This window comes from Gopherus flavomarginatus, chromosome 3 (genome assembly GCF_025201925.1).
Source record: "Gopherus flavomarginatus isolate rGopFla2 chromosome 3, rGopFla2.mat.asm, whole genome shotgun sequence".
NCBI classification, from domain to species: domain Eukaryota; kingdom Metazoa; phylum Chordata; order Testudines; family Testudinidae; genus Gopherus; species Gopherus flavomarginatus.
In genome coordinates, this window is record NC_066619.1 from 79,747,876 (window position 1) to 79,771,732 (window position 23,857).

Consider the following 23,857-nt stretch of genomic DNA (forward strand, 5'->3'; position numbering starts at 1 on the left):
TTGAGCTGCTTTTATTTAAAATTATTTCCCCCCTGTCATAAACAGATAAGTAAGAGTTAATAGAACAGAAGTACTTCATATCTCTTTTGCCTGGAAAGGGTTAACGAGATCAGCGAGCTTGGCTGTCACCTGACCAGAGGACCAATCAGAGGACAGGATACTTTCAAATCTTGAGGGAGGGAAGTTTTTGTGTGTGCTGTTAGTTTTTGGTTGTTGTTCATTCTGGGGGCTCAGGGGGACCAGACGTGCATCCAGGTTTCTCTCCAATCTCTCTGATACAGGCTCTTATAAGTTCAGAATAGTGAGTACTAGGTAGATAAAGAGAATTAGGCTTATGTTTGTTTTCTTTATTTGCAAATGTGTATTTGGCTGGAAAGAGTTCAAATTTGTATTTTGCTGAAAGGATTTTAATTTGTATTTGTATACTTAGGCTGGGAGGGTATTCCCAGTGTCTATAGCTGAAAGACCCTGTAACATATACCATCTTAAATTTACAAAGATAATTTTTACTGTTTTTTCTTTCTTTAATTAAAAGCTTTTCTTGTTTAAGAACCTGATTGGTTTTTTTTTTATTCTGGTGAGACCCCAGGGAATTGGTGGGGAGAAAGGAGGGAAGGGGGAGAGAAAGGTTAATTTTCTCTCTGTGTTAGGATTACTTTCTCTCTCAGGGAGAGTCTGGGAGGGGGAAAGAGAAGGAGGGGGGAAGGTGAATTTTCCTCTCTGTTTTAAGATTCAAGGAGTTTGAATGACAGTGATCTTCCAGGGTAACCCAGGGAGGGGAAGCCTGGGAGAGGCAATGGTGAGGGAAAGGGTTTACTTTCCTTGTGTTAAGATCCAGAGGGTCTGGGTCTTGGAGGTCCCCAGGCAAGATTTTGGGGGGACCAGAGTTTAGCAGGCACTGGAATTCCTGGTTGGTGGCAGCACTACAAGTACTAAGCTGGTAATTGAGCTTAGAGGAATTCATGCTGGTACCCCATCTTTTGGACACTAAGGTTCAGAGTGGGAGTTTATACCATGACACCCCCTCTGTTAAACCAATTGGCACTGCTTCAGCAAAGTTAACCCAGAATCCACCCATTCATTGACATCACTGATACTGGGGTGAAATCCTGATCCCTTGGACATCAATGGGAGTTTTAGTATTGACTTCAAAGGAGCCAGAATTTCACACCAAAAGTCTAATGTGGATCATAGTATCAGTGATACAAGATACAGTTCTGAAACATGTTGACTCCTTCAACTGATGTTGAAATAAAGAATGATGCATTTTGGGACATCTTTTGGGGTATTTTGGAAACAATGCATTTTGGAAAAATCAGGAAATGATGAGAAAAAGAAGAGGGTAATGGGGGCACACATCATACAAATCAGGAATTCATTTTACGTTTAGCTCTTTAGTTCAAACATTTAATTTACCCTAGTATCTTATTTTTTACAAGTAAATCTTCCTGGTTATATTATTCTTTGAATTACGGTAGCCCTTAACATCCTCAGCTGAGATAAAAACCCCATTATACTAGGTGCTATACAAATACATCGTAAGAGACAGTCCTTATTCCAAAGTGCTTACAATCTAAATTGACACGAGAGAGGAACTAAGCAGGGCTGGTCAGAATTTTTTGAAATTTGTAATTAGGATTAATTTTTGTTGATATTTGACATTACTCGCCTTTATGGGTATCAGAGACTGTACTCGTGTGCGCAGCTTAAAGACTATTGTAATAATCTTTCTACAAAGTGTGCCTTGTGAGATATCATTTAAAAACTCAATTTGCTGATCAATATCATCATGTCAAAATGCACATAGCAGCAGTACATGTGAAGTTATAAACATAAACTGAGATTATGATAAAAAGTACGTTTTCCAGAGAAATCAAGGTAAACTGAGGCCTCAGCCAGGTGTAAACAAGGCTGATGGACCATTACCTGCTAAATGGCTATTCTTTGGCAGGAAAAAGGGCAGGGGCAAAGAATCTACATCTCAACAAAGCAGTAGCATGGAGTTCCCTTCCACACAGACGGCCTTGCTCCCAGCTGGAAATGCTTCTCAAAGGGGTGACCAGATTATAAAAAAAAGAGGCAGACACTCCAAGGCACCCCTCCTCTCTCTACCCATTGATTCACTGCACCAGAAGAGACAAAAGAAGCTGCTACTGAACTGGAGAAGGGGTCCTGACCTAGGAAGCTTGGTCAGTAACTACTGAAAACATTTGATGAGAAAACCTTGCATTGAATTTAACAGTTTGTTAAGATAGGCACAAGTTGTGTTTTATCTTCATGTTGCTGGTAACCATGTCTGGTTTGAATTGAAGTGTAGAAAATTCCATTTGGGGTGGTAAGTTATGTGCCTATTACTTCTATTAAAGCCTTTATATAATTTGTATTGTCCAGGAGAGGGCTGGGAAGTACACATATTTCGGGGGGGCGGTGGGGAGAGGAAGAAGGAATTTAGGACTGGGGGTATGCTGGGGTCACCCTGAAATACAAGTCAGGCTGATAAGAGCCAACGTGTGGCTGGCTGGCTGCAGTGTACACACAGACATAGGTGGGAGCGACTTGGAAGCTGGAGGCTGTTTGGGGGAAGTCCAAACTGGAGGCTCCAGCAGCAAAGCAGGGGTTACCCAGCTACACATTAGTCTAGATTCTACCCTGGGTATGACAATGGGTGAACAATTTCATGGAAATTATGTCCTGTTTTTTGACCAGCTAAAGATCTGGTAAAAACATTTTGAAATTCACAATTCACAGCCTTTTCACAAACATTTAATCCTGATTTTTTTGATAATAGTACTCCAAAAAGCAAGTACTATTATTTTATAGATGAAGCACTAACACACAGACAGACTGAAAGACTTTCCCAGGAGACCGAAACACCATATCACCCATGAGTGAACACTTTTGACAAAGCGACTAATCCATATCTAACCTATCAGTCCTCATTCTCGAAGGAAACCTGCACAGCACTCTCAAAAGATGATCCTGGGAGCCTAAATTCATAACTTCACTAGACACTAAAAATCATGGTCTTAATAGAGACACTGAATGTATCGCATATTACAAGAATCTGTAACAGAGTAACCCCCCTTTATCCTATGACTACAGGGGTGTTAATGGGCTACTTCACTTTGAATGGTCCCTTAGAATATGTACTAACTACTTATGTTAAACAATCTGTTCCACCTTGTATTTAGATCCTGTCTACACTAACAAGTTTCTATGCAGTAAAGCAGCTTTCTGCGCTGTAACTCCTGAGGTGTACACACTGCCAAGACACTTAGTGCGCAGAAACTGTGCAGTTGTAGCTCTCTAAAACAACCCACCCCAACGAGAGATGTATAGTTTTCTGTGGCAGAACTACAGCACTGCGGTGCCACTGTAGACACCATGGCAATTATAGCACTGCAACTGGCCTCCGGGAAGTGTCCCACAATGCCTGTTCTCAACTCTCTGGTCATCGGTTTGAACTCTCCTGCCCTGCCCTCAGATGAACAACCGTCATCCCCACCCTCTACATTGCTTTGCAAATTTGAAAGTCCCCTTCCTGTTTGCTCGGTGATGTGTGCAGTGGCCTCAGCGCATCTTTACAGGTAGTCATGCCCGCTCCATGCATCAGGCGATCCCCTGCTTGGAGCAATGCCGAGCTGCTGGACCTCATCAGCATTTGGGGAGAGGAAGCTGTGCAGCCCTAGCTGCACTCCAACCATAGGAATTATGATGCCTATGAACATATTTCATGATGGATGATAGAAAGGGGCCACACTGAAGTACAGGGTCAAAGTGAAGGAGCTGCAGAATGCCTACCACAAGGCGTGAGAGGCAAACCACTGCTTCTGTACTGTGCCCATGAGCTGCCAGTTTTACAAAGAGCTGGACATGATACTCGGGGGCAACCTCCACCTTGAAGGCCCCTGTGGATACTTTGTTGGTTTGCTTGCAAGTCGAGAGTGGACTGAGCCAGGAGGAGGAAATCTTGGACGAAGATGGGGAGGAGGACCGAGGATGACTCGGAGGCCAGAGATGCATGCAGCCAGGAGCACTTTTCTACCCCAGAGGAGCCTCGCCAGTCACATCTTGTCGGATCTTGGCAAAGAGCAAACAGGAGAGGAGGCCCCTGGCAAGTGGATCTGATTTTGTGAATTGCTGAAGCGAGTTGTTGGAGGCAGGAGGGTTGCAGAAAGCGGGCTTGTTTTCCACCGCATGACTAGTCTGAGTGGCGGAACAGGCTCTTGATAGACTCCCTCACTTCACGGGAATCTAGATCTCCAGGAAACTCTCATGGAGATACTGGGCAATCCACTGCCGCAGGTTCCTCGGCAGTGCTGCTTTGTTTCTTGCCCCATTAACGGTAACTTTCTGATGCCACCATGCCGTAACGAGGGTGGAGGGATGGGAAAGGGAGACCATTGCTGCACACAGGCGAGCCACATAGGCGCCAGGGCGGAAGCTGCAGGCGTGGAAAAGACCCTCCCTAGATTCCATGCTCTCCTTCAGCAGTGAGATATCTTCCATAATGATCACCTCCTGTGGAAAGTGTGGGGACAGGAATGATATCAGGCTCCTCCTAAAGTGCTGGCTCTCCCAAAGAGCCACATACCCAGTGTACAGCAGGGTCCGGGAAGAGTAATTTCCCCTGCCCCTACTCACCATTCTGGAGGTCTTGTGGCTCGTGTGCTTGCCTGGGGTCAGCCAGTTAGTGACAAGTGTGTGAGTTCTGGCTGTGTTTTAAACATTGAATCAGTGTTGTCTGTATTGTAAACAATACTGCTTTCTGTAAAATGTCGCATTTAAACTTCACAGAGATGACCTTAAGAGTCCAGCTTCCCTTTTTGCTATCGGTGGCAGAACAGCTGCACAGAATTACAAAGCGGCCAAAGAGAACTAAGGAGGACCTTCTGCGTGAGGTTATGATGCATGCTGCTGAGAAAAAGGAATTGAAGGAGTGCCAGCGCAGCAAGAAGAGGGACTGAAAGGAGAATGCGGCACAGCAGAAAGAAGCCACCGAGCAACTCTTAAACCTTATGGAGCGCCAAGTGGACACACTTTAGGCAATACTAGCTCTTCAAACCGAGCAGCTCTGCACCCACCCTCCCCTGTAGCCACTGTTGCAAAACTTTTTCCCATGCTCCCCCCAAACACCAACACACTGTTATCAACCTCCTGGCTCCACTCTCTACCCGCAGCATTCCATTCCTCCCATCTCACAGTCCAGCACAGAGAACTCCCACTACCCACTGCACTCAACACCCATCCGTCTGCAGTTTGGTCCTGCTGAAGTACTGCACCCGCTGCATTGTACTCCAAAGGAGAAGGCTGGGTATGATACCTGGACATACACAAATCTGTAGCCATCCTAGGACCCCTCCTCCTTTTGAGATCTTCCTTTCCCCTACCTCCATCCTTCTCCCTGCTGATGAATGTTTTCGTTTGACTCTCTCCTCTGGTTGTTGTATTAATAAGAGAATTGTGTTGGTTTTAAAGCAATCTTTATTCTATTAAGTAAAAGCAAAAAGAGCACTGCAAAGCAACATACAATAATAATAACCCCCCTTCTTGAATCATGTGCACCAATCACCTCCTAGCATTACAAGCGCTGCACTCCAGAGCATAGCAACAAATATTAGTGGCTTTCAGCTTCAAATTGCTGCCTCAAGCCATCCCTGATCCTCATGGCCCTACCCTGTGCCCCTCTAATAACCCTGGTCTCTGGCTCTACAAACTCCACCTCCAGGCACTGAGCCTCTGCGGTCCGGCCCTGATTGAAGCTTTCACCCTTCCCTTCACAAATATTATAGAGTGTACAGCACGCAGCTATAAGTATAGAAATATTATCATCTGCCAGGTCCAGCTTCCCATAAAGGCATCACCAGCAGGCTTTTAAAATTGCCAAATGCACACTCAACAGTCATTCTGCACTTGCTCAGCCTGTTGTTGAACGCTTCTTGCTGCTGTCAAGTAGCCCCGTGCATGGCTTCATAAGCCACGGCATTAAGGGGTAGGAAGGGTCTCCCAGGATTAGGCATTTTGGTCCTGCTGAAGTACTGCACCCGCTGCATTGTACTCCAAAGGAGAAGGTTGGGTATGATCCCTGGACATACACAAATCTGTAGCCATCCTAGGACCCCTCCTCCTTTTGAGATCTTCCTTTCCCCTACCTCCATACTCCTCTCTGCTGATGAATGTTTTCGTTTGACTCTCTCCTCTGGTTGTTGTCTTAATAAGAGAATTGTGTTGGTTTTAAAACAATCTTTATTTTATTAAGTAAAAGCAAAAAGAACACTGCAAAGCAACATACAATAGGCATTTTGACTTCACCTACGGTGATCTTCTGGGAAAGTCCCTGCTTGCTGCTTCTTGAACAGGCCTGTGTTCCGGAAGATGCATGCATCATGCTCCTTTCCAGACCAGCCTGCGTTAATGTCTGTGAAATGCCCACGGTGATCCACAAGTGGAGAACCATTGAGAAATACCCCTTGTGATTAATGTACTCGGTGACTTGGTGGTCTGGTGCCAGAATTGGAATGTGCGTGCCATCTATCGCTCCTCTGCAGTTAGGAAAGCCCATTTGTGCAAAGTAATCCACAATATCACACACACTGCCCAGAGTTACAGTCTTTTGGAGCAGGATGCGATTAACGGCCCCACACACTTCCATCAACATGACTCCAACAGTCTACTTTCCCACTCCGAACTGGTTAGGAGTGGGAAAGTAGCAGTAGCAGTCTGGAGTAGCCAGCTTCCACACAGCAATTGCCACACCCTTCTTCGATGACAGGGCAGCTCTCTGAAGAGCAGCTCTGTGTAGTTTGAAAGCTTGTCTCTCTCACCAACAGCAGTTAGTTCAATAAAAGATATTACCTCACCTACCCTGTCTCTCTAAAATCTTGGGACTGACATGACTACAAGAACACTGCATACGGGACCTTCCTAAAGTCAACCAGGAAGTCTGTAAAAGAGACAGGAACCAAACCAGATCTCCTGTCACATGTCTTAACTGCAAGACCATATATTTGCAAAGTACATATCTAAAATAAATTACTAATGCTCCGATTTCTAAGGCATGCAGAAAAATCTCTCAACTCCAGGTGAGAGCTGTATCTGTTCTTTAGTAAACAAGATCAGGTGCTACATTGTACATACAAAACAAACGGGGGAAAAATGTGGCGATCGCTCACCAGTCAGTGCAGTTTTTTTTCACATTTTCTTATTCCTTTCATTTGAAAATAATACTTTTCTAGGGTAAAAATGAAATACTGTTCTTGCAGCATCTCAGTCTTCCCTTTTAAGTCTACCATTTCTGAATTAAGAAGTAAAGAGCCATTCTATGGCCAAGGAACTAATAGCAGCTGGGGTAATATTTAAAGCTGACATTTCTGTTCTACTAATTCGATGGCTTTACAGTCTTGTCTCATAGGTGACTGACTATTATTATGTAGTGCCATTAAAAAGGCACCTAATGTGGAATCTTCTTTGTAGCATATAATGTTTCAGTTTCTATTATTGTTTGAAACATGCAACTTGAGTTCAAATGGAGTTCTGCAACCAGATGGAAATCTTAGTGCTAAGAACGAACTGTCTGTAATCCAGGGCCTCTTCTGCCACTCTCTCTCTCTCGCTCTTTCCTTTTCTGTCCACAAAGCTCCCAGCCAGATAACACTTTCCTGCTGCAAAAATTTTTAAGTCACCCGACAGCTCCAGCAAATGAGAGCTGTCATAGTTTTCAGATGAGAAAATCAACTGCAGCTCACACAGATCTATGAGCTGATAGGAGTTAATTGACAGCTTGCAGGATTTGGTCTCCAGGCAGAATACAGGGAACGGGAGCCCTGTAGGTTTCATTTGGGCAGAGATTAAGCAGGTTTTCATTCAGTGCTCATAGAGAGAGCATAATTAACCTTTTAGAAGCTTAAGAATGATCAAATTGTTATTCATTTTTGCAAATGAGAAAACAGAGCTTCTTTTTCTGCCGGGAAAATGCCCGTGCAGATTTCAAGGTCAGTCTATGATCTTCTTTGAGTCAAAAGACAGAAATTAAAGAAAAAAATGAAGATTGAGAAATATCACCACAAAAAAATTCATCAGGTTATAAACTGTTCTTTGTTAACATTAATTAGTTAGCTAACATTTACAGTACATTCACATTAGACTCATTGGACTCTAAAGGTGATTAAGGTTTTCCATTGTTATTGAAAATATGAAATTTGGTACCAGCTAGTGTCTTTTATGTTCTTGATATAATATATTGTAATTCTTTTTAAAGGAGGTAATGGACGGTTAGATAAGACATATGAGAATCTTTAAAGATACACAATATGGCATTTTCAGTATGTTGTAACTTCCTGGAATGAATGTATGAATACAAATGTACCAATGTTAAACATTTTGTGCAACAAATCAAAAATATTTTAAAGTACAAGACTTTTATTAACAGCTACCCTAATAAAGGAATAATTTTCCACTAACTGCTAGCATGATGTCCTGAATGTTCTTGGGAGAAAACAAAACTCTCTGGTCTTTCTGCCTACTCATTGGGCCTTGACAAAAGTCTCATTGACATCAGCAAGATATAGACTCAAGTTAGCCATACTTTAGTTTTCATTTTGACAAAACACCAAATACTGAATTTGGGTTTTCTAGTGATATAACTCCCCTGTGTCTGGTTTTTGTTGTTTGTTCCCCTACTCCCCACAGCCAATAGAGCCAGGACATTTGACAATGCTTGGTTCCCCCACTTGCTCTTGACATTATCATGCAAAAATAGTCTTTGCTTTTTCTCTTGAACTAATTCCTGCCCTGTTTCTAAGATTGTTGTTTTAATTTCTCACACTAATATCTAAACAAACACATCTGTTTTACATACTGCCTAGCAGAGAATAGTGAATCAGACACCTACTTTGCCAAAATAAACATAAAAGCAAGACAACATTTAATCCTGGAACTCTACACATAGAAGCATTCAGTAAATCCATCCTTTGCATTCTCCCTTCATTCACTCCCATCTCCAACACTGACCTACACACCTCTTTCCTGCCCAAAGAGGCTGAGTGCCCATCACAGGGGTACATTAGAGGAGGGTCCTTCCTCCTTCTCCGGAAGGGAAGTTACTACTGGCTTCTTACCACTCAAGCAGCAGCAGCATCTCTGCTGTAGTACTGAGCTGAAGTATAAGGTCTAGAACCTCTTGCATAAGTGCACAGTCTCCTGGGTCATGCATGGTAGGTGCTTCATGTAGGAAAAACTGTTCCTTCCACACTCATTTTTTGTTCTGGTCTTGGGAGAGGGATGATCTGTGAATGACCGTTTGGGAAATCCTTCTTGAGCCAGAAGCTCTTTACTATGAACCTGGTAAACAAATTGGTTAAAGAAAACAATTTGGTGGGGGCTGAGTAGTCACAAAGTTTACAATATGACTTAAAAGAATGCTTTCCTTTTGCACATAGAAATGTCATCTTATCTTGTTTTGCTTGAAGTAAATCTTTATTGTTACAGTAGATGAAGGAAAAACTGTTTTAGCTCCCTAAAACCAACATGTGAGGACAAGGCATTCTTGGCATGGTTGTTGTTTATGTTACCTGCTTTTTACACCATATTTTTGCTCTGGTAAACATTCTCATCCCTTTGATTTAGGCAGGTCTCATGATAACTCAATACCCTTGTTAATAGTAAAGAAAGTGTTGAGACAGCAATCCTCTAAAGCTAACTTTTATCTCTATATTATATTTAATAATAATAGATAAAGGAGAATACAAAAAGAACACGGTTTTACTGATACTACCTTCCTGCAATATGATCATTTTTGTTCTATTTCTTCTTTTGATGGACTATTTCTTAATCGATAGACTATCAAAAACTGCTACTTTTTAAAATCCAGATAATCCAGAATACATGGAATAATCTCGGAAGTAAAAAGATTGTACAAGATCTCTGCACTGGAACTGAAAGTATCTATTCTTCTCCAGTCCAGATAAATATTAAAGAAACTAACCAAACAAAATCTTGTGCTTGCATATTGACATAGTTCTACAGGCTCCTTCTTAATATATGGCAGTAAAACATGCTTGACCCAGAGAAAGCCTGCATAACTCTTCAGCCTGAGTGCTCTTGGAGTCATGAAGGAAAAATACCTCTGATGAGAAAGGTGATGAGGCTCTGGAAGACTCATCGAGTGCATGCTTTTTTTGGTGAATTATTCACACTCCAGTCACGTGTGTCAGGAAATAGGAGGAATCTGCACCACTATCACTGTCATCCAGTTAAATGTTCGAATGTAAATTTTAGCAGAACAAGCCTAAAGCCTGTCACATGTGTTTGTTTGGTTTTTTTAAAATAATAATAATGACCTAGCTTATATCTTCAAACTTGCAGCAGGCCTTCAGGTCTTTATTTTTATTAAAAAAAAACTTATTTAGTTTTTACAATATGAAAATTATAGACAGAGTGACATTTAAACCTTTGCTTTTCATAGCATTTCACATTTACACCATTTAAAAAGACAGCTATTAACATTTTCAAAAATCTTTCAGAAACCAAATGTTCTAACACACAGAATTCCAATTATGCTGTATAAGAGGGTTATCAACCATTCTTCTACAAGAATACTTTGAAGTGCTTGGTATTAAACCAAGAGCTAAAATGTCAGTTGCACATAGACAATAAATTAGGGTGTATAAAATCATGTAAGATTTATTTAATATTACAATTTTGACCTTTAGATTGCTTTAACCATAGATTGCGTAAGTTTTTCTGTCTCCTGCCTTCTTTCTTTATCTGGGTAATCTTACTTGAATGTTAAACAAAGGTTGTGTGGCAAGTTATGCAAAGTAATGTAAACAATTCACGATGTTCGGACTTTCCTCCTCCTGCATGAGGGTAATACAGTAATGGACAACATCTTAGATTTTCAGCCGAAATGTACTCTGAATTGCTCAGAGTGCAAAATTCTGGTAAACATGTTTTTCAAAATTCGCAGGCCATTTCTGTTTACACCTTAGCCTCAGTTTTCAGTACAGATCTCAGGCTTGAAGTGTGACACTAGAAATATATGTAGATACCTTAAGCCTCCAAGCAGGTAAACTTAATTGGATATTATGACAGAGCTTGTGGAGAGTGGATGGAGCAAAGGAATCAAGGGAGCCAGAGGGCATGGCATGGAGGGAGTCAACTATTGTGTCAGTGGAAGAGTGGGCTAGGAGGAGAGGGCAGCAGGAGATAGATGAATAACAGACATTGATTAATTGGAAGTCAAAGAAGATTGGGTGGCAGGGCGGGGTGCAAGAGGCATGCGGGTAATGCCAAAGGAGATGTGGTGATTGCCAGAAAACAGGAATTCAGGGACTGAGAGAGCAGTGTTTGGTGAAGGTTGAGTGAGTGGATTTTTTGGGCACATTTTAAACATAAAAAAGGCTAGGAATGACTGCATTTAAAATCCATTCACATTAAATGATATGGTATCATGCAAGGAAACAGGTATAGAGGATAAATTAAACAGTCTTTTACCAGATTCTTATTCAGCAGGTTACCCCCAAATAGCAGAAACTCCTGTATTAGACACAGAATCCAAAGCCTCAGCTTGTCTCTGGCTGAACCTTGAAGAATCCTCGCAAATTACAGCAATCAGAAAAGTCATAAAAGCAATTAGGGAAGAAAATAAATACACTAAAGAAACTACAAACAATGCCCACAATATTCTAGCACTGCTGAAGCAAGCTGCTAAAATGTATGGTAAACCTAACTGATACGATGGAGAAATACTTGGCATTGTACACAGATATTGGAATCTATCAGCCTAAAAACTATTAAAAGATGCATTCTCCTCCCAGAACAGTTCTTTGTGAAAAAATGTCAGGCTTGTAGGCCTGCTGGAGGGAATGGAAGGAGCAGATGCAGAAAACTATTCTGAAGTTCTACTCAAAATGATTCTGCAAGGAGCTGCACATTGAGATTATGGTAAAATGAGGTAAAATGCTGAGATTAGCCAGAGATGAGAAATTAAATCCAGCTCCATGGCCTGGTCTACACTACGCGTTTAAATCGATTTTAGCAGCGTTAAACTGATTTAACGCTGTACCCGTCCACACAACGAGGCCCTTTATATTGATATAAAGGGCTCTTTAAATCGGTTTCTGTATTCCTCCCCAACGAGAGGAGTAGCGCTAAAATTGGTATTACCATATTGGATTAGGATAAGTGTGGCCACAAATCGATGGTATTGGCCTCCTGGCAGTATCCCGCAGTGATCCACTGTGACCGCTCTGAACAGCAATCTGAACTCGGATGCAGTGGCCAGGTAGACAGGAAGAGCCCTGCGAACTTTTAAATTGCATTTCCTGTTTGTCCAGCGTGGAGCTCTGATCAGCACGGGTGGCGATGCAGTCCCAAATCCAAAAAGAGCTCCAGCATGGACCGTATGGGAGATACTGGATCTGATCGCTGTACGGGGAGACAAATCTGTTCTATCAGAGCTCCGTTACAGAAGACGAAATGCCAAAGCATTTGAAAAAAATCTCCAGGTTATGATACAGAGTCCACAGCACAGTGCTGCATGACATGCATTAATGGAAAGCCAAAGAATCAAATGGACACTCATGGAGGGAGGGAGGGGGTACCGAGGACTCAGCTATCCCACAGTCCCCGCAATCTCCGAAAATCATTTGCATTCTTGGCTGAGCTCCCAATGCCTGTAGGGTGAAACACATTGTCCGGGGTGGTTCAGGGTCTATCTCGTCAATTTACCCCCACCTCCCCCTCCGTGATAGAAAAGGGGAAAAAATTGTTTCTTGACTTTTTTCAATGTCACCCTATGTCTACTGCATGCTGCTGGTAGACACAGTGCTGCAGCAGTAAACAGTAGCATCCTCTCTTCTCCCCTCCCTGGTGGCAGACGATACAGTGCAGTAGGACTGATAGCCGTCCTCGTCATGAGCCCGTGAGTGCTCCTGGCTGGCCTCAGGTGAGGCTGGCTGGGGGCACCTGGGTAAAAATAGGAATGATTCCCTGTCATTCCCAGTAGATGGTACAGAACCACTGGTAACCGTCCTCATCATAGCAACTGGGGGCGGAGACTCTGTACTGCCTGGACTATCATAGCAGCGGGATGCTGGGCTCCTCTCCCCCACACCGCTTAATGTCCTGCTTGGATTATCATAGCAGCTGGAGGCTGCCTCCCCCTCATTTTATCTCACTAACAAGTCAGTGTTTCTTATTCCTGCATTCTTTATTACTTCATCACACAAATGGGGGGGACACTGCCACGGTAGCCCAGGAAGGTTGGGGGAGGAGGGAAGCAACGGATGGGGTTGTTGCAGGGGCACCCCCCGTGAATGGCATGCAGCTCATCATTTCTGTGGGATCTGACACAAAGCGGCTGTGCTCTCTCGTTCTCTGGTACACTGGTTCTCTAGTACACTTGCCCCATATTCTAGGCAGGACTGACTCTGTTTTTAGATACAACATAAAGGAGGGATTGACTCGTGGAGTCATTCCCATTTTTGTCTTTGCGCCCCGGCCAACCTCAGCCAGGGGCACCCATGACAGCAGCAAATGGTACAGAATGACAGATAACCGTTGTCTCACTGCTAATTTACAATGGCACAGCAGACGGTACAGAACGACTGATAACCATCTCTGCTATCATGCAAAGACAAATGAATGCTGCTGTGTAGCGCTGCAGTATCGCCTCTGTCAGCGGAATCCAGTACACATACGGTGACAGTGACAAAAGGCAAAACAGGCTCCATGGTTGCCATGCTATGGTGTCTGCCAGGGCAATCCAGGGAAAAAGAGCGCGAAATGATTGTCTGCTGTTGCTTTCCCAGAGGAAGGAATGACTGATGACATTTGCCCAGAACCACCCGCAACAATGATTTTTGCCTCATCAGGCACTGGGATCTCAACCCAGAATTCCAAGGGGCAGGGGAGACTGTGGGAACTATGGGATAGCTACGGAATAGCTACCCACAGTGCAACGCTCCAGAAATTGACGCTAGCCTCGGACCATGTATGCACACCGCCGAATTAATGTGCTTAGTGTGGCTGTGTGTACTCAACTTTATACAATCTGTTTTACAAAACCAGTTTATGTAAAATCAGAATAATCCTGTAGTGTAGACGTACCCTATGTTCATTTCATTTTTACCCAGACTGCAGTTTAGAGATTCAAAAAGATCACTGTTATTTTCAGGATGTGAAGAAAGTCCTGAGAGATCAAAATATTCACTATGGCACAGCATGCTTTTTGATGTGAAGCTGAGAGGTGAGCTATATTAAATGGGAATGTTCTGTTTTTCTCTATCCAGGAGCAGCCTTAAATTTCAGTGAATCTCTCCAGAGCCACAACACTATTTCATCTAATGCACCTTCACAGAAAGAACTTTAAACAGAAAAATTGGTGTTACAAGCTAAATACAAGTTTAATCTGAATGGCTCCACAGCACAAGATAGTGGGCTTCCTCTTCAATGAAAATGTATTTTTCTCCATTAACATTGCAATACCCATGTATGTAAGACTCGCCTTCTCTTCCCCCATGCTCCCTTCTCCACTTCCCCATACAATATGGGGGAACAAAATGTGTCATATTCTTCAGTTATTATTAATATGATCTGTTTAAAGAGAGCACCTTCAGCTAATGTGATTTTGCAGCCATACTAATGGCCACATAATTGATCTTTTTGGCAAGATGTCATATAAATCTCTTGTTGCACTTCGTAAGTCCACCGAAATGGCCATTTTCATGCCATCTTCCAGCTCCACAGCATCTCTGTTTATCATTTTCCTTCCTTCTATGATCTCCTTGAAGCAGCAGGCAACAAAATATTCTTCTTCCAAGATTAGGACAGCAATAAAGATAAGAGCCACCTGCTACCAGAGCCACAGGTAGGAGGCAGGGAGGCCTGAAGAGCTGTCTTGTTGGAAGCAAGGTTTTTAGGAAGAGGCAGTGCCATGAAGACCCCTTACACACCAGAGGAGAAGAGCTCTTCTGCATTCTCCTATAAGCCTCCTGGTCCCCACAAGTCCTTGTTTCAGTTCCTTTCAGTTTCTGATTCTGCTGCATGCTGTCTGCTCCCCAGCCAACGAGAGAGTCCAAGAAGTCTCCTCTCTTGTATAGTCCTGATAAACTCTACCTTGAAAATAAATAACTGTACTGGTCATAATGTGCATTTTTGTATTTTGTATTTTCACAATGTGCATTTTTAGAAATATTTAAATAGAACTGAAGTTTATTGTAGAATTTTGTATTCTAGCTATTGTATTACTTTGTCATATAATTTCCACTTACCTCAGAATTCATGTAGCTCTGCTGCACAAAACATAAGGCTTTGTCGCATATTTTTGGCATAATTTGATGCATAGTGTAAGGGGCATCTTATGATAACACTCACTAATGGGCATAATATATTCTACCCTGAGTTGTTAAACTGAGCTATCACTACATATGGTATGTTTGCAGGAATGGGCCCTCAATCCTGTAGTCTTTGAATTTTTAAGGTTTTAAGAGAGGTTGATTTGGTGAGATTTATAGGGTAGAAGAATTGAGAGGTTCTTAATGCTATTTGCCATGTTTATTTACAGTGGATTTTTTTTTAATTGAAAGCTACTGATTTGCACAGCGCATTGAGCCAAATAAATAAAAGTAACAATTTCCTCTTGGACTTTATACATGTTTCAGTTTAATAGATTGAGCATTTTTAAGCTCTAGAGTCTGAAGGACAGCATTTTTTCCTGGATGCTAATGATGATGTTTGAATTAAATGGCACGGTGACAGGAGAACCTTGCAGTTTCCCTATGTCTAATCATTTCCTCAGATAATCCCTGAGATTGGAGATAACTAAAACTAGCAAGAAGCTATTCCTTTGCCTTTTCAAGCCAAATAATATTTGTATCACTGTGATTAGTGATAATAAAATATAGGTATTGAGTTATAATTTAGAAGCATGAATTATTGGTACCATTTTATAATCAGGACATTCATGCATTAAAAGAAGAAAGCTTGTAATGATTATGAGCTGTTTCTTTAAATACTATAGTCTAGGTACATACTATTTAATATATACTTCCCTGTTTTTGTGAGGAAATTAAAGTTATTTATTTTATTTTATAATTGTACAGGGAATTTAATGAATGGTCTGAAAATTGGTTCAGTTACGATAAATAGATAATGGTATAAAAGCGAAGAGAACAGAGTGGACAGAAATAATGAAAATTAGCTCTTATCCAAAGGTATTTGAGTAGTTGGCCTAGCTTCATTAACCCGGTATTCAGATGAGCTGGAGATAGATAAGCAGTTTTCCTTTTCGTTGTTAGATACCTTACCTGACATTTCCACATATGAATAATTGATCTGCATGTGCAACTGCAATAATTGTGTACAAATTACATTCATAACTGCGCTCACATTATTGGCTTTTCATGTTTTGAATATCAAGAACACAAACTACATATAATAATCACTTCTTGCCTCACTGAAATAAAATCACTTTTGGGCAAACTGGTACAGCACAATAATACATAACAGTTTGGGGCCTGAGCCTTGAAGGAATTATGCATATGCCTAAATCAGTGTAATATTAGGCCTGGGGCCCTAAGATACTAAATGAAGAACAATGCATTTAATGAAACTACAAGGGGAATTTAGATAAAGAGAATATAATTATTCTCAAATCTGTACTTATAGCCACCTACTAATCATGATTGTACTCACCATTAAATTCTCAGTTCCTAAGAATCTTTTGCATTATAAATAACCTGTGTAATTTATACACCTGCTGACCTGTTTGCCATAAATAATGCAATATAGATAAGCATTTTGATAAGACGAATAGAATACAAAGGTTTTTGATTACCCCCAAATGATTAAGAATCAAAGACAGAAGTGCCAGCTCTCACAATTTAAATGCAAGTCTTGCAATGTTTTTAAAATTTACTGTGATCTCCTGATTTCTGCTATCAAACATGCAAATGTTACCCTTAGTCGAAATCTTTCCTGTTACAATCAGTGGATCTGAAGCCATCAAGCAGCCTCAGTCAAGAGGACTGTCATTTCCCTATAGCTGCACACATGGAAAAAAATGGCCACAATCCCACCCTTTATGTCCCATGGGATTGAATCCAGGCAGCTCTTAGGGAAGATAGCTACCCCTTGTCCTATTGTTAGGAGACTAGATGAGAAACTGGGGAGTAATGGGAACTGGGGAATGAAGGGGAATGTGGAGAGCAAGAGAAGACTGAGGGGATGTAGGCTAGGGTAATTCTGGGGTGAAGGCCGGAGGAGACTGAGGGTAACGAATGAGGCATGCAGGAAGGAGGCGAAGGAGGTTTCAAGGAAATGTGGGGAGAATACTGAGGGGCAATGAAGTGGGAAGTAGGAACGGGAATAAGAGATGCAAGAGGAGATTAAGTAGTGCAAAGGAATGGGGTGACAAAGAAGAAGAATATGAGGAATAAGAAACTTGAGGGGAAAGGGTGGAGAAAATATGGATGGCAGTAGAACATACAGAACATGTATGTGGGTGAACTAGATAGTGTGGGCCAGCATGAAGTTTGAATGTGAATGAGCCAGAATGTAGATGGCAAGAGGAGGGAAAAATAATAGTATTAAGGGAAAGGGATGGAGAGGAATATAATTGCAGCTACCCACACACCTCAGGGGATAAGAGAAGGTAAGTGGGGTCCCCCATCCAAGCAGCCACTGGATTGGACTGTATTTGTGTGTGTGCTTGTATATAAAAGTTGAACTTTGAACTTGAAACAATGTAGAACTGATAAATGAAATTGTTTTCAATTGTTCACTTTATTAATGTAACTTCTGTTCACCATTCACTACACTTGCCTATACTATAACTTCTGTTCCATATTGTAATTCAAACCCCATTTTAAAACACTCACTCCATTTTGTAAAAGCTTCCTCCAACCTTCATTTTTGCAAACCCTGCTGTAATCTTATTAGTTTAGTTTAGATGTGTGAATGAGGTATGTATGAATGATGGAATCAACCTCCAGTCCCAGCCTGTCCTGATGAGATAAAGTTCAAATACCAACGGCAGAAGACCTAGACAACAGCCCTAAACAAAGTAAGAAGCATCCACCCTAAAAAGAAAAGGACAACAGAACAACAGAAGGAAGATCAAAGCCAGGTCCAAGGCTGAAAGTCACGCCTGCAATTGATGGGTGATCAATCTAAACCCAGAGGCAGCGTGACACAGCAAGACCTATAGACTTTGAATCCAAACTAAAAGCCTATAAAAAAGAAGGGTGAGATGAGAGACTCTGGGTAACATTCTGCTGCCAACATGGAAGGACATCAGTGCCTGCCCAACAGAGATCCAGCTTGTCCTTGTGCCCGGCTTTCCTGGCCAGTTAGCTGCCACAAGCTACGAACCCAAGCTGCAAAATCAAGCCATGAACTTAAGCTATCTTCAGGACTGGTAACTATGCAGCAGCTGCAGAACACCTGATGAATGTGGGTGTGTGTGTGTGAATGTGTGTGTGTGTGTGTGTGTGTGTGTGCATAGGTATTAGGTATAATGTGAATGTGTGTGTGTATGTGTATAGGTATTAGGTATAATGTGAATGTGTGTGTGTGTGTGTATAGGTATTAGGTATAATGTGTGTGTATAAGAATTAAGATATTAGTTATTAGTCATAAATTATCATAATAAATGTGGCATCTTTGCCTTGTCCCCTTTAATAAGATCCTGCTGGTTTTTACTGGTCTAATATAATTGGTACAACAATGATTGCACATAACTCTGGGGAACTTCCTCCTCATCCTCCTTTTCATGTTCTTATTCTGTTTCCCGCCACATCTGTGCACATGCAATTATTACACTCTGCCAGGTCACTGGAGGAGCATTTGTGCTTGAGCAGTTGGCATTGCAGGAGATGTTTCATATTTTGAGGCATTCTGCTGCAGTCACAGGAATTGGGGCCAGTGATGTAGCTAGTTGATCATCATGACTCTAGACTTGTCGATTTCAGTGCAGAGTTGATTAAGACAATAATGGTGTGACGATGTTAGGGGTTTAACAGTGGAAAGAAAACTTTGTCATGACTTCAGCTAAGTCAGCACTGGTGCTATATCATATAGTTTATGTCTTGGATCTGCACATTGCCTTGTGAGCTCGACTCTACTAGCAAATTACCAATGTATATCAGGAGGAGCAATAACTGCAAGGATGTTGACATGAGTAGACTTAAGGCATCCTGTACTGTAGTGGCTGGTGGTGTTAAGTACAGGGTCTAGCTTCTTTGTGTGAGAGGATCATGCCGCCGCTGTACAGGTATATTCAACAGATGAGTAGCAAAGTGCCAGTGCTGTTGATCACTGAGTGGACGGGTCTGTATCCCACTTTGATGTAGCCAGCTTGCTGAGATAGTTGTTTCGTACGCTAACCCTGGCTTTAGTTTTCTTGATGAGAGAGTGTGTGGTTGAGAGGACCACGGAGACATGCAGGAATTATGGAATGAGTAAGTTTTGTCTCAAGCCAGCTGCTTTGAGTTCAGATTTGGCCTCTCAGTTTTTCAGATGAAATGCACTGACTTGCATCTGAACTGGGTTTGCATACAGTTGGTTGGCTACAGAATACTTGTCTAAGCTGTTAAGTGCAGTCACCACAGTAGTCTCCAATATGCTAGACTCCTTGTGCTCTGTGATGATGAACAGATCATCTGTGTCAATAAAGGACCTTGTGCTAAGCTAGTTTGGCTGATCATTTTTGTAGATGTTGAGAAGTGTAGATGCTAAGACATTAGTTCGAAGGAGGCCATTCTTCTGTCATCACCAGCAGCTCCATTTGCCACAAAAGTTTATAAAGAATCTTCTGTTCTCCAGCATGGTCTATATTAGCTTTGTGAGGTGGTAGCTCTTTGTTACAATTAGTACTTTAGCAAGGAGCCCACAATGATTGACTGTATTGTAGGCAGCTCAGAGATCAATGGACACCACTCCCATAATCAATCCCCTTTCACATTCATCTTTGATATGTTCTGTCAGATTTGGAAACTGTCCAGTACAATCCAGGTGAAAGCCAGCCTGTTTGTTGATAAGAAGTGATTTAGTAACTGGAGTAAGGCAATATAACAATAATTGCTCAAACAATTTTAAAATATCACACAGAAGTCAGACAGATCGACAGACTCAAAAATTGGATGGCTACTTTAAAAAAAAAACTTCTTTTTTTTTTTTTAAATCTCATGATGGTAGAGGTCTGACTCATGAATTTTGAGACTTTGGAGCTATAAATGGCTAACATAGCTCTCAAACATTGGATCAGTGCTTCCAATTCACAATGGCCCACAGGAAGTATAAAGGATTGAGTGTTGCACATTACAAAAATGAAAACATTTTATTAAAAATTCTAAGAAACAAGGAAGAGTAAAACCTGTGTTGAGTGGCCACCTGTTATAACAGCTAAAATAAGATCGGCCTCTAATTGTAGTTGTTAGTAACAGTTTTCATTGTATCTGACTTGGAATACAGCCAGGACACTGAGGGCTTGGCTACACTACAGAGTTGCAGCGCTGGTGAGGGGGTTACAGCGCTGCAACTTAGGATGTGGCCACACTTGCAAAGCACGGCCAGCGCTGCAACTCCCTGGTTGCAGCGCTGGCTGTACACCCGGTCGAGCCTCGGGTGTAGGGATTCCAGCGCTGGTGATCCAGCGCTGGTCAGCAAGTGTGGACGCCCACCAGCGCTTTTATTGACCTCCGTGGTATAAGGAGGTATCCCAGCATACCTTAGAAGCCTCTCTGGTAATCATGCACACTCCACTGCCCTGGGCTCAGCTGACCCCTCCTTTAAATGCCCTGGGAATTTTAAAAATCCCCTTCCTGTTTGCTCAGCCAGGTGTGGACTGCAATCAATCATTCAATCAATCAGCGACCATGCCTCCACGCCCCAAACGAGCCCCAGCATCGAACAATTCCAAGCTGCAGGACCTCATCAGTGTTTGGGGTGAGGAGGCTGTGCAAGCACAGCTGCGCTCCAGAAGGAGAAATTATGATACCTATGGGCAGATATCGCAGTCCTTGCTGAAAAGGGGCCATGAACGGGATGCGTTGCAGTGCAGGGTCAAAATAAAAGAGCTGAGGAGTGCTTACTGCAAAGCCCGTGAGGGAAATCACCGCTCAGGAGCTGCCCCCACAACCTGCCGTTTTTACAAGGAGCTGGATGCCGTACTTGGGTGTGACCCCACTGTCAATCCGAGGACCACGATGGAGAGTTCAGAGCAGGGAGAAATGGGGGAGGGTGTAGAGGAAGCCGACAGTGAGGCTGCTGGCATGGAGGGAGACACCCCGGAGTCCCAGGAGGCATGCAGCCAGGAGCTCTTCTCAAGCCAGGAGGAGGCTAGCCAGTCGCAGCAGCAGGAAGTTGCTGGTGAGGAAGAAACTGAGGAGCGTGCTCGGGGTTAGCAGATTTTTATGATTTGGGAGAGGACGGTTTGGGTTATGGCTGCCTGCAGGCATGCCTAAGCGTGGAATAGCCCATTGATTTGCTCTATCACGTCTCTGTAATCGGCCTCGGTAATCTCTTGAAAAGTTGCAGCCAGAGCGTGGGCAATGTGCTTTCTCAAGTTTATTGGGAGAGCCACCGTGGTCCTTGTCCCGGTCAGGCTAACTCGTCCGATCCACTGTGCAGCAAGGGGTGGGGGGACCATGGCTGTACACAGGCAAGCTGCATAGGGGCTAGGGCGGAATCCACATTGCTGTAGAAGACCCTCCCTCTCTTCCCAGGTAACACGCAGCAGTGATATATCTGGCAGTAGGAAACCCTGTTGAGAATTTAGGGATACTTGAGTGCAGGGCGCCAGGTTCGCGGTCCCCACTCCCCCAGCCCCGCGGTGCGTTCCGGTCTCCCCACCCCCTTCCCAGCAGGCAGCCAGCCCCGCGGTGCCCTCTGGTCTCCCCTCCCCCTTCCCAGCACGTAGCTAGCCCCACGGTGCGCTCAGGTCTTCCCCCACCCCCCTCCCAGCAGGCATCCAGCCCCGCGGTGCACTCCGGTGTTCCCCCACCCTTCCCAGCAGGCAGCCAGCACAGCTGTGCGCTCCGGTCTTCCCCCCCCCCGCCCTTCCCAGCACGTAGCTAGCCCCGCGGTGCACTCCGGTCTTCCCCCACCCCCCTCCCAGCAGGCATCCAGCCCCGCGATGCGCTCCGGTGTTCCCCCACCCTTCCCAGCAGGAAGCCAGCACAGCTGTGCGCTCCGGTCTTCCCCCCACCTTCCCAGCACGTAGCTAGCCCCGCGGTGCACTCCGGTCTTCCACCACCCCCCTCCCAGCAGGCATCCAGCCCCGCGGTGCGCTCTGGTGTTCCCCCACCCTTCCCAGCAGGAAGCCAGCACAGCTGTGCGCTCCGGTCTTCCCCCGACCTTCCCAGCACGTAGCTAGCCCCGCGGTGCACTCCGGTCTTCCACCACCCCCCTCCCAGCAGGCATCCAGCCCTGCGGTGCGCTCCGGTGTTCCCCCACCCTTCCCAGCAGGAAGCCAGCACAGCTGTGTGCTCCGGTCTTCCCCCCACCTTCCCAGCACGTAGCTAGCCCCGCGGTGCACTCCGGTCTTCCACCACCCCCCTCCAAGCAGGCATCCAGCCCCGCGGTGCGCTCCAGTGTTCCCCCACCCTTCCCAGCAGGCAGCCAGCACAGCTGTGCGTTTCCCCCCCCTCACCAGCAGGCCGGCAGTTACGCGGACCCCCCCCCCCCTGCCAGCAGCTCGCCACCTTCCTGTTCACTACTGTCCCCTGTGCAGGACACCAGCTACCTCCTGTACCCAGCGCAGATAAACCCCAGTGACCCATCGGTCAATTCCCCGTCCCAGGTGCACTCGGGGCAGAAACTCTCACCCCATTGCTCGCCATGACTTTCAGCTTCCCTGGCCTCTCTGTGTTATGTGAGGTATGTGGGAAGGATGCTACAAAAAGTTTAAAAACTCCTTCACTGTGTGATAATAAACAATGTAGCCTCTGTGTATTACATGGTTCTATCTTTGTTTTTTCTAGTGACCTTGACTAATGCAGCCGGATCACCGGCCTCATGTCGCTTGCAGAACTTGAGAAGAAATCCCAGAAAATCAAAAGAAGAATTGATCAAAGCAGTTATGAATCACTACAACAGAGAAAGTAGGAAGACGCAGGAATGGAGAGAGAAAATGTATGAATGGAGAGAGAAAATGTATGACTGGAGGCAAACAGAAAGCAGGAGAAAGGAATTGGCAATCAAAAAAACCTCAAAGCAGATGATAAGCCTCCTGGCTCGCCAAACTGAGTCTTTCGAGTCTCTCATAGCCATGCAGGCAGATATTTACTGTGGTAACCCACAGCCCTCCCAAAGCTCTCTTTCTTGTTCCCCAGTATTTGCACAAAACACCTTTCTCCAGCAGCCAGTTTCTTATTACCCCCAGCTGCCCCCAACACCTGTACGATCACCTACCAGCCCTGATAACTATAATTCTTACCCTGTGCACTCCACCCCCATTACCCTGCAGCATAGTAATCCTGAAGTGCAGCAGACATTGAACAGTAATCCAAACAGGACATATTCAAACCTCTGAATGTACAGTCCACCACCCTAACCCCCCTGGCCTTTTATGTACTGTACTTTGAATAAAGGATTTTATGGCTTTTACAATACGTTTTATTATTGCAGGAAGTGGTAAATATTGTACCCCAAGGTAGAACAAAGCACAGCAAAGGCACCAAACATTACTGTTGGCTCTCAGCATCAAATTGCTCCCTTAAAGCATCCCTAATCCTTGAAGCCCTTTCCTGGGGCTCCCTAGTAGCCCTGCTCTCTGGCTGTGCAAATTCATCCTCTAGGCGTCGAACCTTGGAGGTCCATTCCTCACTGAATCTTTCACCCTTCCCTTCACAAATAT

General features: G+C 43.8%; 1 protein-coding gene across 1 annotated transcript; it reads left to right on the forward strand.

The window, feature by feature from the left end:
• Window positions 1–21,191: 21,191 nt before the first annotated feature.
• On the forward strand, window positions 21,192–23,533 carry LOC127047557 (uncharacterized). The gene is made up of 2 exons (XM_050945969.1): window positions 21,192–21,399; window positions 22,983–23,533. The coding sequence occupies exons 1-2, from the start codon at window positions 21,207–21,209 to the stop codon at window positions 23,531–23,533; spliced, it is 744 nt and encodes a 247-aa protein (XP_050801926.1). The 5' UTR covers window positions 21,192–21,206.
• Window positions 23,534–23,857: the final 324 nt, after the last annotated feature.

Coding starts and splice junctions, on each gene's coding strand:
- LOC127047557 (XM_050945969.1), top strand. CDS start 21,207: ATGGAGAGTTCAGAGCAGGGAGAAATGGGGGAGGGTGTAGAGGAAGCC. Junction 21,400..22,982: donor AACTGAGGAGCGTGCTCGGG/GTTAGCAGATTT, acceptor TGTTTTTTCTAG/TGACCTTGACTAATGCAGCC.